This window comes from Carcharodon carcharias, chromosome 4 (assembly GCF_017639515.1).
Source record: "Carcharodon carcharias isolate sCarCar2 chromosome 4, sCarCar2.pri, whole genome shotgun sequence".
Taxonomy (NCBI): Eukaryota; Metazoa; Chordata; class Chondrichthyes; order Lamniformes; family Lamnidae; genus Carcharodon; species Carcharodon carcharias.
This window is the reverse complement of record NC_054470.1, coordinates 191,207,558-191,225,611: the sequence shown is the minus strand read 5'-3', so window position 1 is coordinate 191,225,611 and position 18,054 is coordinate 191,207,558. Positions and strand designations below refer to the sequence as shown.

Genomic DNA, 18,054 nt, shown 5'->3' with positions numbered 1-18,054 from the left:
GGAAAGAGAAAAGAGCACATTGAGATTTTGACAACGGAAGGAGGGTTGGAAGCAGCCCCGGGAACACGACAATATTTACCAAAAGCCAGAAGCGTCCCATCAAGTAATATCCAAAAGTCACTCTTACCCAGAAATCAAGCAATGCCACCTCTAGTGCAAAATTCCATCGCAGGGAATACGCGTCTCAAAATTTAAACACAACCATAAAACAATAAAGGACCAAATGATGTAAAAAAATGTTTTATTATATTACAATGAAAGAATGATACAACACATTACCTTCAGTGAGCTACAGGAGGGTAGCCAGCACCGTGTATGTGTGAATTTATATTATACATCTCAGGAGCTATATAAAGCATTCTATACTGAAAGTCGCTCCTCAACAATACATATTCACAAGTCTCTGGCACAGAACCCATCCGGTGTACCTCAAGCCATTCAACAAAGCCCTCCTCCTCACCAACAACCACCTCCTCCAATTACACATCAAGGAAAAAGTTGATCTGTTCAACAGAAACTGCAGTTGTTGAAACTTCCAACCGACCACTAGCTAGTGCCTTGGTAATTTTGAATCTCATTTTTCAGGAGGTAAGAGAGAAAACAATTCTCTCAATTCCAACAATTCACACAAGCAAAATGAGACACTTCCAAGTTAAATTCTTGTGGCGGAATGAGAACTGATCGTTTCCACCTTTCAAAAATAAAGCTCTTTAAAGACTTTTAAAAATGTTTTTTTTTAAAAAAAGCCAGTGATTGCGGCACAATAAGAGATTTAATACTGCAGCAATGATCCCCTTCTTGAAAGGCCTGGTAACTATCAATGGGCTCAATTATCAGAGTAGGTCAATGTTATACTTTATTAAAAATGATACAAGACCAATTATCTAAATGCTTTGCAATTATCAATTGTACAAATCGAAGGAATTCAGTTTTGGTCTGTCGGAGACCTTATTTAAAATATAAAGTCTATACTGCCTGCCCATACCCACCTCACCCCTTCCCCTAGCAAAGAAGGAAAGAAATGCTTAACTGCTAAAGTTTCCTATTTACTTTTGAAATTAAAAAAAAAAGCACAAGCCATCACCCCACCTTCCAGTCTGACACACCACTGTGGAAGGACAGCTGGTCTGGGTGGGTTGCTTGGCTCAAGTTGAGTTTAAAAAAAAAGCCCAGGCCCAAGACACGCCAACATCTTGAGGCTCTGTTTTAGCATCGTATGAGGGTGCGTGCACACGCCTCGTGTTAGGGAGGGGAAGGATCAGTTTTTAAACTCTACAAGTTTAACTCATGGCTCCCTGCTGCAAACCCGATGAGTGAATGGTCTTGATTCAGGCAGCCAAGAGTTAGCGGAAGACATCAGCAGTGTTGGACCTCGCTGGAAATCTCTTTGGCTCTCTGCTGTATCCCAATATGGAATTTCTTCCACATAAGTTAGGAGGCGGTCATCTCTGAACTAAGCTGCATGTGAGTTTTGCACATCTCCCCTCCTCCCTCAATAGCTAAAGGAGAAATATTTGAATAAGAGGATAGCTCAAGCAGGCTAATTTATTCCAAACCAGGATAACTGCACCAGCAATTCCCCTGTTGGATATGCTCCCAACCTAAACCAAGACACATCACAATGGGCCTTGACTACATATGGTTGGGTATTTTACAGTGGCACTGACAAAGTCCAGAGACAAAAATGGGGTAAGGGGCATAGGGAAGAGACCGAGAATAGTAAAACAGTTCTATGTGATTAAAAGGCTCACATCCACAGCACTGAGTGTCAACACCCAAAAGTAATAGTTGTGTCCAGATTCCTTCTGGAAGATTAAATTATTCACCCTGTTTTCCTGCCACACTCGTGCCTTACAGCAGTGTAAATGTAGTGTTAAGCGGCTGTACAAGATTGGGCATGTCTTACTCTGATCGAGCCATCCCACCACCTTCATCTCCTACTCAAATAAATACAAGTGCCTTGAGTCTGAAGTTCAGCATTCTCATCTGTGGGGCAACGGTAGCTGAGGGAATAAACTCAGGACCAAATGCAAACACACAAATCCCATTTACTGGTGCAAGCCCCATCTCCTCACTCAAAGTCAGGGCTATTAGACTCAGTGGAGTCTCGTACATGGCAGACACTCCAAGTCCCAAGTCATAACACCCTACTATGAAAGTGCAGGGCACTGATGTATATGTACTGAAGTGGTCCAATGTGAGAATGAATCACAGCACACAAGATACCCTGGTTAGCACAAATGAGGCAGCCTTCGATCCAAACCCTCCCCAGCCATGTTCAAGTGCAGCACCAGTGCCTGGAGCTCTGTATCAAAACAAAAGGAGGCCTTTCAGGCCCCCAAGCCTGTTCCGCCATTCAATTATATGATGGCTAATTTGCACTTCAACTCCATCTACTTGCCTTAGCTCCATATCCAAACCCAACAAAAATCTATCAATCTCAAGTCTTGGAAGTTTCAGCTGAACCAGCCTCCACAGGGACGAGTTTTGGAATACTCTAGGAAAGGGCCAGTTACAGGCTTTTAATGGCCAAAAAGCCTCTTAAGTGCTACCATGTCCCCAAATCACAAAACGCAGTCTATGGGGTAATAAAACACCACCACAAGTGCCACCAGGATACCAACATCAACAACTTGTATGGTCAAAACTCTCAACAATGAGTACCCAAAGAGGTCCACCAACAAGAGGGAGGGAATTCAAAAGGAAATCTGATTTTTTAAAAAAACATCAGAACATCAACACAGCTCAATATTGCACAACTCCTAACAGACAATCCAGGAATGTACAGCTAGGAGCAAGTCTCTCCTCTGACCTATCAATTAGCATAGCGAGGGATGAGATGAGCAAAACAGCACCAACTCCAGGCAGGAAGGCCACAGCTCCAGAAATCTTGTTGCGCAAAGACAAACCACCCCAACCCCCTAACCCAACGGCCAATCCCTCCGGCACCAAACAATCACTAGCTAGTCCCCCTCACTGGCTGTAGAGCTTTAAGTTGAGCCAGACGTTAAACGCATGAATGGCAAAACAATGCTGAATATTTAATTCAGGAAATCCAACCCCACTGATTACGCAGTCAAAAGACATTTGGTTAGAATTCCTTCTTTAAAATGCCTGAGGAAATCACCATGTAAAAGGGACTAACACGCGTGCGTGCACACAAACACACTCACACAGATACACACACACACACACACACAGAGCTGTAATGCTTTCTACACATCACAGTCATCTCCTTCATGACGTGGAGGTTCTGTGCGAGAGTTCCGCTTTTTAGTAAACAGCTTTCATTTTTTTTTTGACCACAGCGTTCCGTCGTCCGGGAGAGGAATGGACGGACTGCATACATCACTTCGGAATTTGATCCTATTAACAGTCACGTGTGTTTACCGATGAAAAAGTAAAATCTCTATTGCTTTCATGATTCAGAAATTGGCGTCAATAAGACAGAGAAAAATAAGATAACCTTCACAACAAAACTGCTGGAAATTCTGCAGTGTGTCAATCAAATACCACGTTCAATCGTTACAGCTATATCCCTTGTAATGAGGCATTTATAGTGTGATTTTCTTTCATTACAGGAACCAGCAATAACAATAGGATACAATATACTATTTTTTTAATAAAGTTTTGTTTTAAAAATTCAGCTGCCATGTTCTAACCTTTGACCTGTCCCCATCAGGAGGTTGGGGGTGGGGTGGGGGAGCAGGGAGGAGGGACCCGGAGCAAGGTCATGTTGTGATCTGTAACCACTGCGAGCTGCCTGGTGGGTGAGCTCAGAAGCAGTCGCTTTAAGAGTGCAAACAAGGACGAGAGCTGCCGTGAATTTCTTCTCATCATATCCACTTTGGGAGACAAGGGTAGGATGCAAGTGCCAACAATCGGAGGGCAACAGGGTCTCCGAGAAATAGTCACCAAGGCACAATATGACAATGGCAGAGAGTCTAAGACTCTGGTCTGGGTCCTGTACCATTTTAGCCCCTTCCCACCACATCCTGCCACCCCCTCTCTCTCTACCCAACAAGCATGGTTTAGATAACATTTAGGAAAATATAATACAAAATTTTGATACAGGAAATTTGAGACTACACTGGCTAAAATTACTTGACTATTATTTTTGTAATTTTTTCAGTCCTTTTTTTTCTCAAAGAGAAAGACCTCTCAAGAGGTGTGTACTTAAATGATTGATCAGTTTGTCTAGAAGCCATGCTCTAATGACTAAAACCAAGCAGACAGTGAAAACAAACACACTTTTAGTATCGCTAACATTTCAATAGAAGCAGTCTAAACGACACAGATAATGAAACTGCCGCATGCTCGGTGTATAATCGCTGAATGAAGCAGAAGCATATTTCGCTAGTTTTCTTTCCTTGCTCGATACGCCGATTTGCGGAGTTTCTCGTTTTTAAAACGCCCTGTGTAACACGATCAACTCTTTGAGGATTAACAAGGAGACAATAAAAGCACTGCACTGAGCCTTAATCGGAATACTGTCTAAGTTACTTTTTAAAAAAAAACACAAACGCCCTGCATCGGGAAAGATAGACGTTCGATATGTGATAGGACACACGTGAGCAAGTGCTTGCGGAGCTGAAAATGGTCTCTCCGGTTAATAACCCGGCAAAACAACTCAGTCAACGCTAGCAATGCCGCTTTCTGTCGTGTGCTCACCACAACTCTTACCATGGAGAGATTGGAAACGAGGCAAAAAAAAAAAAATTCAAATTAAAAGGAGAAAAGCAATACTCTACTTTCAAGGCTAATCATTAGAGCTGGCTTTTTCCCCCCCCCCCTTTTCCCCTTCACTTGCCCACCCATTATTATTGCAAATACCATCCCGCAATTCTTTGCATCTGTCAGCCAAAAGAATCAAACGTCGTCAGGTTGGAATGGATGAGCTGGGCTTGCAAAGAACTACAGCAGGGTAACAGCAATGCGAGTGCTCTTGTGGTTGGGGTGTCTGTGAAAGAGTGGCAGTTAACATCTCAGGAAAAGAACAACAAAAAATTCAATTTTATAAGTGCCCTGCGTTGACTTGTGTGGTCCTCTGCTGGTACCGAAGCAGCCACTACGAGAGCCTCGGTGTGATTGTGCGAGAATCTGCGTAGCCACTGTCACTCGAGCTGCTCCGGAAACTGTAGTGGTCATCGACGTCACTGGCACTGCCAACACTGTCCAACTCACCGGGGACAAACTCCATACCTTCAATGTCAACATCGGCTTCTGCACGAGAGCAAAGGGAAGAGAAAAATTTGTGTCTGATGTTAAAGAAAGACTGACTTGCATTTATATAACACGTCTCACAACCATCAGGCAGGTCAAAGCGCTTGACAGCCAATGAAGTACTTCTGAAGCGTTGGAATGTAGAAAACGTAATAGCTCGCTTGCCCACAGCAAGTTCCCACAAACAGCAATGTGATAACGACCAGTAATCAAATTGTTGTAATGCTGATTGAGGGATAAATATTGACCAGGATACTGGGGATAATTCCCCTGTTCTTCTTTGAAATAGCGCCAGATCATCTTTCACATCCACCCGAGCAGGCAGTTCAACTTCTCATCCAAAACACGGCACCTCTGACAGTGCAGCACTCCCCCGCTACTGGATTAGAGTGTCAGCCTTGATTTTTCTGCTCAAGCCCTGGAGTGGGACTTGAACCCAGAACTTTGTAATTCAGAGGAGAGTGTGCCACCCCACCAAGTCACAGCTGAAATAGCAACGGATATGTAGGACAGACTCCCAAATATAACAGACATTTGATGTACCAATCTGAAAACATGGTAAGACTTGATAAGCGTCTGGTTGGGAACCAGATGAAACAGTTACATAGAACTAACACTAGACAAAATGCAGTCAAAGTCACACAAATTAACGCTTCCTGTGTCACTCAGAAATACATAGCTTGCGTGAAACACAGGCTCCAAATTGAAGAGATGCTAGAATAGGAACATAGAACATGAGGCTGCCATTCAGCCCCTCAAGCCTGTTCTATCTTTCAACTAGATCATGGTTCATCTGTATCCTAACTCCATCTACCCACACTGGTTCCATATCCATTTACACCCTTACCTCAAAAATATCCATCAGTCTCTGCACGGACAAATATGTTTGACTAAAAGCATGGTGGTGGGCTGGTGGACCACTAATGTCTGGCTTCTCAATAGGTTAGAGAGACAGATGGTCTAGAGCTCTGCCTACCTAGTCCAAGGAAGGTGTAGGTAGGAAAATCTGAAGTTGTTCACTTTGCAGAAAGAATAAAAAAGCAGAATATTACTTAAACAGAGAACTGCAGAATTCAGAGATGCAGAGGGATCTAGGTGTTCTAGAACATGAGTCACAATGCTAGTATGCAGGTACAGCAAGTAATTAAGAAGGTTAATGGAATGCTATCCTTTACTACGAGTGGAAGTGAACATAAAAGGTGTTATACTTCAGTTGTACAGGGCATTGGTAAGACCACATCTTGAATACTGTGCGCAGTTTTGGTCTCCTTATTTAAGGAAGGATGTAAATGTATCGGAGGTGATTCAGAGGAGGTTTACTAGATTGATACCTGGAATGAGCGGCTAGTCTTGAGGAAAGGTTAGAAAGGCTGAGATGGTTTCCACTGGAGTTTAGAAGAGTGAGGGGTGATTTGATTGGAGTATACAAGATCCTAAACAGTTTTGACAAGGTGGATGTCGAAAGGATGTTTCCTCTTGTGGGTGAGTCCTGAACTAGGGGACATAGTCTTAAAATTAGGGGTCGCCCTTTAAGGACAGAGGTGGGGAGAAATCTTTTCTCTGAGGGTCATGCGGCTTTGGAATTCCCTGTGGAGGTGGGGTCATTGAATATTTTTAAGGCAGAGGTAGATAGATTCTTGTTAGGTGAGGGAATCAAATGTGATCGGGGGTGGATGGGAATGTGGAACTCAAAACAAACACATCAGCCATGATCTTATCAAATGGCGGAGCAGGCTTGAGGAGCCGAATGGCCTACTCCTGTTCTTATTTCTTATGTTCGTGTGATGGACTGAATAGCCTTGTATCTTTCCTTGCCATGTACTCAGGCAGGATTATTCACGAAATGTGACCGACCCTGTAGTTTGAAAATCTCTCACTCTTTCGATATATCACCCCACATTCAAACAGTCTCCTTCAAAATCACTCCCTTTGACTCAGTCTGATGTCAGTTCCAAAACTCCTCTTCTACCTCCAGCCCACTTCCTCCCTCTGGAATATTCCACCATCCAAAAAGTGCTATTAAAGATGCCTCCTTCATTTTAAAAAAAAAAAATTCCTTCATGGGATGTGAGCTCCACTGCAGTCCATGGAGTGTCGGTGCATGCAAAGCAGCGCTTTTAGGGAACAAGTTCCAGGATTTTGACCCAGCGACAATGAAGGCACCGTGATATAGTTCCAAGTCAGGTTGGTGTGTGACTTGAAGGGGAACTTGCAAGGGTGACACAGGCAGAAACCCTCATTGCGTTTTTAAAACAAATAGAGTGTGCACTTGAAAAGCCGTAATCCACAGCTCAACAGACCAAGAGCAAGAAGGTGTGTGGAAGAGGGCGGTGGAAGCCCAGTCATTATGTTTAAAGCAGAGATTGGCAGATTTCCAAATACCTATGACATAAAGGAATATGGGGATATAGTGTGGGGAATAGGTACTGAAGTGGATGATCAGCCATGATTGTCTTGAATGGCGGAGCAGGCTTGATGGGCTGAATGGCCAACTCCTGCTCCTTTTCTTATATTCCTGAAGTGGGATTAGACTGGGTAGCTTTTTTTCAGTTGACATGGACACGATAGGCCAAATACATCCCCCCAACACCACCGCCTCCCCCCCACCCCGCCCTGTGCCATTATTTTTTCTTTGTTTCAGACTGGTATCATGCTCATTATTTGAACTCATGTTAGCAGCTTGGCTTTAGAATGCCAATTCGCTCCCTCCACCATCGACACTCAGTAGCAGCAGTGTGTACCATCTACAAGGTGCACTGCAGAAACTCACCAAGGCTGCTTAGGCAGCACCTTCCAAACCCATGACCACTACCATCTAGAAGGACAAGGGCAGCAGATAGATGGGAACACCACCACCTGGAAGTTCTCCTCCAAGTCACTCACCATCCTGACTTGGAAATATATTGCCGTTCCTTCACTGTCGCTGGGTCAAAATCCTGGAACTCCCTCCCTAACAGCACTGAGGGTGTACCTACACCACATGGACTACAGCAGTTCAAGAAGGCAGCTCACCACCACCTTCTCAAGGGGCAACTAGCAACCCCCACACCCTGTGAAAGGGTAAATAAATAAAAAAAATAGGAGATTATAAACAGCACATAGTCAATCGGTGCTGGCAGACACTGTGCTGTAACATTTAGCAATGTTCTAGGGTTGGTAAGTAGAGCAGTGACTCACTACTGTAGAGGAACACAAAGCAAAAGCAACATATTAACACCGTCTGCACCGGGAAACCTCGCAACTCCCATCAAGAAGACCCAAGGACAGCAGCAGGCAGGAAGACAGGGATGACATATTAAATCAGGTGAAAGAGAGAAGAAATTTAACAACTCGCCCATGTCTTTTAAACCAGCGACCTGCAATTGTTGCTTAGGCATCAAGCTTTCTGCCGTTTAGGAAATGAGCAATTCAGGGTTGAAGGCAAGGTTCACCAATCTCCCTCCACTCCATGCTACTTCCCCAATGAATTCATTCTCGGTACGTCACTGATCCTTGTTTGCTAACGTTCCCACGAGGCATCTTTTGAGCCTCTTGCTCTTTTAGACAGGTGCTAGATAAATGCAAGTGGTTGCTGTTGCCATGAGGAGTTCTCACTTTACAGGACGAGTGGCTTGCCAGGCTACCCCGACAGGGCATTGAGCACCAGCCACGGTAAGTGAAGCTAGGCACGCAGACAGGGTCAGGCCAGAGTAAAGGTGGCAGGTTTCCCGAATGACATCGACCATCGTGCATTTCTCATGGTCGTTTTTTTAACCTGGTGCTAGCCCGTGAATAGAATTTGCCGTGTTGGGATGTGGCCTTGTGATCGGTGAGATGTCAGCTCAATGCACTCACTGTAGGTGAGTGCTCATCATGCCGGACTGGTAATCCAGTGGCCTGGGCTAATAATTTGAGAATTAGAAAAGTTGTCAGCAGCGGGAGTGACCATAAAGCTTTCAGGTTGTCATAAAACTCAACTGATTCAACAATGCCCTTTAGGGAAGCAAATGTGCCACCCTCACCTGGCCTGGCCGATCTCTGACTCCAGATCCAAATAGCCCAGCGAGCCACTCTCCGTATTCAGGAAGGCAGTGGGATGGGCTTTGCCAGCAACGCGCTCATTCTCCCCACCCACCCCCAACCCCCGAATTATTAGTTCCTTTCTGAAAGCCCCAGCACTACCGCACTTTAGACGAGAACTTATATTTATGTAGCGTCTTTACCGCAATGAAACATCCAAAGGTGCTGCACCAGGAGCGTTATGTAAACACAGACTGACCCCCCCACCAACCCCCCCCCCCCCCCCCCCCCCCCCCCCCCCCGCCCCCCCCAAGCCATCTCAGCTGACCAAAAGCTTGGTCAAAGGTGAAGTTTTTAAGGTGCATCTTAGAGGAGGAAAACGGGGCAGAACGGAGGAAAATTGCAGGGAGAGCTTGAGGCCTAGACACAGAAGACACGGCCGCTAATGATGGGGGCAATTAAAACCGGGGGATGGATGCGCCAGAGTTAGAGCCGCGCCGATATCTCGGGAGGGTAGACTGCAGTTACACCCCCAGGGCTCGCTGGAGTGAACCCTTCACGCAGCTAACTTCTGCCCCGAGCAAGCTCATGGACCTCACCTTGCTCAGAATCCGAGCGGTCAGTGGAGATTGCTGACCCCAGGCTATCAGTGCGAAGACGCTCCATCCCCTGCACTGCCAGCTGCTCCAGACGGCGCCTTAGGTACCGTCGCTCACGCTGAAGCTGCTCCTTCTGGTGAAGGGCCTTCTTGTCCTGTTCTTCTAACTTCTGCACAAGAGAAAAAGGGAAGAACGAATGAAGACAGACTTGCATTTATATAGCACCCTTAGAGACCTCAGGAGACCCCAAAGCACTTTACAGCTCACTAAGTACATTTTGTGAAGTGTAGCCAATGATGTAACGTAGCAAACTACAGCAGTTAAAGCTGGTCCGAGGGATAAATATTGGCCCAGGACTCAGCGGAGGACTCCCCCTCTCTTCTTCCAAATAGTCGCCATGGTACATTTTATGTTTCTTCACTGTCGCTGGATCAAAATCCTTGAACTCCCTAACAGCACTGTGGGTGTACCTGCACCACCTGGGTTGCAGTGGTTCAAGCAGGCAGCTCACCACCACCTTCTGAAGGGCAATTAGGGATGAGCAACAAGAAATGTCGGCCTAGCCAGCGATGCTCACATCCCACTGAACGAGGTCTATCGGAAGGGGCAGACAGAGCCTCGGTTTAATGTCTCCTCCAAAAGGCGGCTTCCGCTCACAGGCACCAGGGTGCTGCACTGGTGTGTCAGCCTGGGTTCTGCGCTCATGTCCCGGAGCAGGACTTGAACACACAGCCTTCTGGCTCACGAGATGAAGAGTGCTATCCACTGAGCCATGGCTGACACTCAACAAGAGGTCTGTGTGTGTGTCTACCAGTGTCAGGTGACCTTTTCTCTGCAACTGTGCAGCCTACACATGTCACACCCGTGAACTTAAAGCCCTCCCCACGCCGGCGTCATCGGAACGTGTCGCCTTCTTCATTTACAGGGTCGCGTGGGGCGCAAGAATCGGTAACATTTCACCCACGCTGGGCTCCTCCCTTCCCCAGGGAGAGGCCCTGCCCTGGTACAGCAGGACCAGCCTGGCCCAGAGAACCCCTGAGCCCACCAAGGTCACCAAGCAGTCACATCAGGGACCAAAAAAACCCCAGTCACCCACTTGGTCAGAATGGTACCAGCATTGGAACAGGAGAAAGCCAAGTCAACCCTGTGAGTCTAAAATAAAAACACACAAAGTGCTGGAAAGACTCAGGTCTGGTAGCATCTGTGGAGCGAGAAACAGAGTTAACATAGAAACTAGGGGCAGGAGTAGGCCATTCGGCCCTTCGAGCCTGCTCCGCCATTCATCATGATCATGGCTGATCATCCAACTCAATAGCCTGCTCCCACTTTCTCCCCATACACTTTGACCCCTTTCGCCCCAAGAGCTATATCCAGCTCCTTCTTGAAAACATACAATGTTTTGGTCTCAACTACTTTCTGTAGTAACGATTTCCACAGGCTCACCACTCTCTGGGTGAAGAGATTTAACATCGAGTTCAGTAAGACTCTTCGAAACACAAGAAGGAGTTCCTTCAGTCTGACGAAGAGAGTCAGACTGGACTCAAAATGTTAACTCCATTTCCCTCTCCACAGATACTGCCAGGTCTGCTAAGATTTTCCAACGTTTTTGTTTTTATTTCAGATCACCAGCATCCACAGTATTTTGCTTTTGTAACCCTGCGAGTCTGTTCTCCCATTCCGTTAGCTGGCGGGCTGATCTGCACCTCAACTCCATATACCCACCATTGCTCCATAACCCTTGAATCTTTACCCAATCTTGAAAGCTCCATTTGCACTCCCCCCCTCAAAACAATTTTTGCGGAGTCCCCAATTTCCCATATCCTTTGTGCATAAAAGTGCTTCCTAACTTACTATACCCACAGAGTTCAGAAGAATGAGAGGTGGTCATACTGAAATATGCAAGATCCTGAGGGGACTTGACAGGGTGGATACCCGATGGACGTTTCCACTTCTGGGGCAGTCTAGAACTGGGGGTTACAGTTTAAGAATAAGAGGTCTGAGATGAGAAGAAACCTTATCTCTCAGAGGGGTGTTAGTCTGTGGAGTTCTCTTCCCCAGAGAGCAGTGGAGGCTGGGTCAGTGCATATATTCAAGGGTGAGTAACAGATTTTTGATGTCAGGGGCTATCGGGAGGGCAGACAGAAAAGTGGGTTTGAGACCATAAACCAGATCTTATTGAATAGGGGAGCAGGCTCAAAGGGCCTACTCCTGCACCTGAGTCCCATGTTATGTTCCTAACTTCTTTCCTGTATGACCTTTTAAAGCCTCCTTGATGCCCCCAGATGCAGCAGTTTTGGTCCTTAAATTTAATCTTTCAAGGTGGCATTTATTTGACTTGGCCCTTTGAAAGAGCCAGCCGATTAGTTACACTCCTCAGCTCGTTTCCCCCAGAGGCCTGCAAGTTTTCCCCCTTCGAGCCTTGACCAAATTCCCTTTTGAAGGTCACTACTGAATCTGACTCCGCTGCCCTTTCAGGCAGCATATCCCACATCACAACACCAACACTGCCTGAAAGAACAGCTCATCTCCCCCTCTGGTTCTTTTGCTGATGACCTTGAAAAATTACTTCTGGTTTGAAACGAGAAACTTGGCATCCCAAAAATGACTGAAAGAGGTGAACCCGTCGGATTGCTGATTAAACAGGCTCAGGACAAGAAGCGAGGCCAATCTAACCGTCCCCATTTACCTTGATGTGAGTCCTCGCTCGCTTCAGTAGACTGAGAGTGGTGTGTCGCGAACAGTCAGGTCCAAGTGGCACCAGTTCCTTCAGCTGCTCCAGGTACAACCTCAGCTTAGCTCTCCTACAATTGAAAACAACAGTGGTCAGTGCACTTGGGAGTCCAAGAGCAAAACCAGCATCTGTATTGGAAAGACTCCAAGATTCTGCTCGCCCTGCACCCAGCAAGATTAAAAAGATGGTTGGAAGCATCAAGTCACGCTGGTCAAGCGGCATGGCCTATGACACCCGGCCATTGCCCAGTTGGTTGACCAAAACTTGTGGGTGCGTTAAGACTGGCCACAATGGATCCCCACCCACCGGCACAGCTACCCCCTCCCCCCCGCCACCCCAGAGAAAGGAAGTCAAGCAGGAACCAAATAGGCGCATCCAGCCACCCACACAACCCTCTGCGTTAAATCGCATCCGCCACATCTGTTTACTTTTCCAGTCTATATCCTTCCGAGGATTGTTACCATTCTCCTCCTGGTTATTACATTTGAGTTTCGAGGCATGTGCAATCTTTACAGTGATGATCTGTATACCCAAGGTCAACAATATATATCAAAATATACTGATACACTCACAGAGACCCCCCCTTCCCCACCAAGTGCTACAATCTCCAGTTGGAAAACCGACATTCTTTTTTATTCACTCATGAGGTGTGGGCATCGTTGGCTAAGCCCATGCCCATCCCCAATTGTCCTTGAACTGAGTGCTTGGTAGGGCCACTTCATAGGGCAGTTAAGAGTCAACGATGTTGCTGTGGGTCTGTAGTCACATGCAGGCCAGACCAGGTGAGGGTGACGGGTTTCCTTCCCTAAAGGACATGACTGAACCAGATGGGGTTTTTTTTTTAAAAGAACAATCGACAATGGCTCCATGGTTAGATCATCAAGACTTTTAATTCCAGGTTTTATTTATTTACTGACTTCAAATTCCACCATCTGCCATGGTGGGATTCGAATCCCTGGGTCTCTCTGGATTACCAGTCCATTGATGATACCACTACGCCATTGCCTTTCCACTTTTTACCTTCATTTATTTGGAAATCACAGCAAATTCTTCAGGCTGACAGGAATCAAGTAAAAGCAAGGAGGCATTGACACCAGGATAAAAGACATCCATTTATGTAGCACTTATCACAACCTCAGGAGACTTGACAGCCAATAAAGCGCTTCTGCAATGCAACTGCCATTGTAATAAATGAAACGCTGCAGCCAATTTGGGCATAGCAAGATCCCGCAAACAGGAAACAGTAATAAAAACAGAAAATGATGGAAAAACTCAGCAGGTCTGGTAGCATCTGTGGAAAGAGAAACGGAGTTAACATTTCAGGTCCCTATGGCTCTTCTTCAGGAAGCAGTGATGCTGATTGACGGATGGCCACGAATAACCTACAGGATCTTTTACACTCACCAGAGGGGGGGGCCTCAGTTTAATGCCTCTTCTAAAAGGTCAGACAGTGCAGCACCTTCTCTCAATGCTGCCGCTGGGTAATATCAACCTGGATTTGGGTGCTCATAAAACCATAGAGCCATAGAAAAGTTACAGCACAGAAGGAGGCCATTCAGCCCATCTTGTTCATGCCAGCCCGAGGACACCCAGGTGCCCTTTCTAATCCCACCTTCCTGCACCTGGCCCATAGCCCTGCAGCTTACAGCACTTTAGGTGCAGATCCAGGTACTTTTTAAAAGAGCTTAGAGTTCCTGCCTCTACCACCAACTTGGGCAGCGAATTCCAGACACCCACTACCCTCTGCGTAAAAAAGTTCTTCCTCATGTCCGCCCTACGCCTTCTGCCACTTATCTTGAATCTATGTCCCCTGGTTCTAGAATTCTTCATCAAGGGAAATAATTTTATCCTGTCCACTCTATCTATTCCCCCCATAATTTTGTACACCTCAATCAAGTCACCTCTCAGCCTTCTTTGTTCTGAGGAAAATAACCCCAACCTATCCAATCTCTCCTCGTAGCTACACTTTTCTAACCCTGGCAACATTCTTATAAACCTTCTCTGCACTCTCGCCAGAGCTATTATGTCCTTCCTGTAATGTGGTGACCAGAACTGCAGACAATACTCCAGTTGTGCCCTCACCAGTGTTTTATACAATTCCAACATTATATCTTTACTTTTATATTCTATACCTCTGTCAATGAAGGAGAGCATTCCATATGTCTTCTTTACAACCTTGTCTACTTGAACTGCTGCCTTCAGGGACCTGTGTACTTGTACGTCAAGATCTCTCACTTCATCTACCCCTCTTAGTACATTCCCAGTTATTGTGTAATCCCTGTAAATGTTTGACCTCCCTAAATGTATGACCTCACACTTCTCTATGTTAAAATCCATCTGCCACTTTACCACCCACTCTACCAACCTATCTGTATCATTTTGGAGATTATGGCTATCCTCTACACTATCTACTACACGGCCAATCTTTGTGTCATCTGCAAATTTCCCAATCATGCCCCCCATGTTCATGTCCAAATCGTTAATATATAACACAAACAGCAAGGGTCCCAACACCAAGCCCTGTGGAACACCACTTGAGACAGCTTTCCATTCGCAAGGGCATCCATTGACCATTACACTTTGTTTCCTGTTACAAAGCCAACCTTTTATCCAGTTTGCCACATTACCCTGAATCCCATGGGTTTTTACTTTCCTGACCAATCTGCCATGTGGGACCTTGTCAAATGCCTTGCTAAAATCCATGTACACAACATCCACTGCACTACCTTCATCAACCCTTCTTGTCACTTCCTCAAAGAATTCAATCAAATTTGTGAGGCAAGACCTTCCTTTAACAAATCCATGCTGACCATCCCTGACTAGTCCATGCCTTTCCACATGACAGTTAATCCTATCTCTCAGGATTGATTCTACTAATCTGCTCACCACCGATGTAAGACTAACTGGCCTGTAATTGTTTGGCATTTCCTTTGATCCCTTTTTAAACAATGGAACTACATTTGCATTTCTGCAAATGTTTCTGGGCTGCAGGCTGAACCCATAACCTTCTGACTCAGAGGCCAGGGTGCTACCAACTAAGCTGTAGCTGGCAATTCACCACAGAGCCCAGAGACGCAGGGGTTGAGTCAGTGTTACCTGTTCTGCTTTTGTCCCTAAAGCCTTTCCTGTGTCCTGCAGAAGGTGCTGACTCTCTCTCTCTCTCTCCTTCTACGGTAAGGATGCACATATAGCATATTTCACTCAAGAGACTGCCCTCCAGTGTGAACCCCAAGCAGGATGTAATACCCACCACACCAACCCACACCCCAGCTCACACCCCATCCCCGCTCGATTATACAATCGGCCAAGCCTTAAATGTCACTGCATCAAAATCCTGGAACGTCCTTCCAAACTGCGCTTTGGAAGCTCTTCATTATTCATTCTTGGAATGTAATGTGTGTGTCGCTGGCAGGGCCAACATTTATGGTCCATCCTGAATTGTCCTCGAGAAGGTGCTGGCAAGCTGTCTTCTTGAACTGCTGCAGTCCATGTGGAGGGGAGGAGGAAATCGGTCAGGGCGTCTGATCACTAACCAAAGGGTCCTGTTTGAAAAGGACCAAACTCGACAATAACCTCCTGACTCCCAAAACGGTTTAGAAACCTGCTACCGTTCAGCATCTAGATTTGCACACAATCATAGAATCACACAGTGCAGAAGAGGCCCTTCAGCCCATCGAGTCTGCACCGACACGTGAGAGACACCTGACCTACCTACCTAATCCCATTTACCAGCACTTGGCCCATAGCCTTGAATGTTATGACATGCCAAGTGCTCATCCAGGTGCTTTTTAAAGGATGTGAAGCAACCCACCTCCACCACCCTCCCAGGCAGCGCATTCCAGACCGTCACCACCCTCTGGGTAAAAACGTTTTTCCTCACATTCCCCCCTAAACCTCCTGCCCCTCACCTTGAACTTATGTCCCCTCGTGACTGATCCTTCAACTAAGGGGAACAGCTGCTCCCTATCCACTCTGTCCATGACCCTCATAATCTTGTACACCTCGATCAGGTCGCCCCTCAGTCTTCTCTGCTCCAATGAAGACAACCCAAGTCTATCCAACCTCTCTTCATAACTTAAATGTTTCATCCCAGGCAACATCCTGGTGAATCTCCTCTGCACCCCCTCCAGTGCAATCACGTCCTTCCTATAATGTGGCGACCAGAACTGCACACAGTACTCCAGCTGTGGCCTCACCAAGGTTCTATACAACTCCAACATGACCTCCCTACTTTTGTAATCTATACCTCGATTGATAAAGGCAAGTGTCCCATATGCCTTTTTCACCACCCCACTAACATGCCCCTCCGCCTTCAGAGATCTATGAACACACACGCCAAGGTCCTTTTGTTCCTCAGAACTTCCTAGTGTCATGCCGTTCATTGAATACTTCCTTGTCAAATTACTCCTTCCAAAGTGTATCATCTCACACTTTTCAGGGTTAAATTCCATCTATCACTTATCTGCCCATTTGACCATCCCATCTATATCTTCCTGTAGCCCAAGACACTCAACCTCACTGTTAACCACCTGGCCAATCTTTGTGTCATCCGCAAACTTACTAATCCTACCCCCGTCATAGTCATCTATGTTGTTTATATAAATGATGAATAATAGGAGACCCAGCACAGATCCCTGTGGTACACCACTGGACACTGGCTTCCAGTCACTAAAGCATCTTTCTGTCATCACCTTCTGTCTTCTACAACTGAGCCAATTTTGAATCCACCTTTTCAAATTACCCTGTATCCCATGGGCATTTGCCTTCTTTATAAGTCTCCCATGTGGGACCTTGTCAAAGGCTTGGCTGAAATCCATATAAACTACATCAACTACACTACCCTCATCAACATACCTAGTCAACTCCTCAAAAAGTTCAATCAATTTTATTAGGCATGACCTCCCTCTGACAAAGCCATGCTGACTATCCCTGATCAAACCTTGCCTCTCCAAGTGGAGATAGATTCTCTCCTTCAGAATTTTCTCCAATAGTTTCCCTACCACTGACATGAGACTCACTGGCCTGTAGTTCCCTGGCTTATCTCGACAACCCTTCTCAAATAGCGGAACCACAGTAGCTGTTCTCCAGTGCTCTGGCACCTCCCCCGTGGTCAGAGAGGAATTAAAAATTTGGGTCTGAACCTCTGCGATCTCCTCCCTTGCCTCTCTCAGCAGTCTGGGACAAAAATTATCCGCACCTGGAGATTAGTCCACTTTTAAGCCTGCCAACACCGCCAATATCTTGTCACTCCCTATATCAATTTGTTCAAGAACCTTGCAGTCTCTCTCCCCGAGTTCGATACCTTCATCCTTATTCTCTTGGGTGAAGATGGATGTGAAGTATTCATTCAACACTCTAGTGATGTCATCTGGCTCCACCCATAGATTTCCCCCTTGGTCCCTAATGGGCCCTACTCTTTCCCTGGATATCCTCCTCACATTGATATACTTATAGAATATCTTGGGATTTTCCCTACTTTTACCAGCCAGAGCTTTCTCATAT

General features: G+C 46.1%; 1 protein-coding gene across 1 annotated transcript in view; it reads right to left on the bottom strand.

The window, feature by feature from the left end:
- Positions 1-224: 224 nt before the first annotated feature.
- The window catches only part of mxd4 (MAX dimerization protein 4), a 45,502-nt gene continuing 27,672 nt past the window's right edge, over positions 225-18,054 (bottom strand). Inside the window, exons 4-6 of the mRNA XM_041186095.1 lie at positions 12,508-12,622; positions 9,822-9,990; positions 225-5,223 (exon numbers count right to left, since the gene is read on the bottom strand). Coding sequence (XP_041042029.1) covers positions 5,069-5,223; positions 9,822-9,990; positions 12,508-12,622 — 439 coding nt within the window. The 3' untranslated portion in view covers positions 225-5,068. The remainder of the gene's footprint in view (positions 5,224-9,821; positions 9,991-12,507; positions 12,623-18,054) is intronic.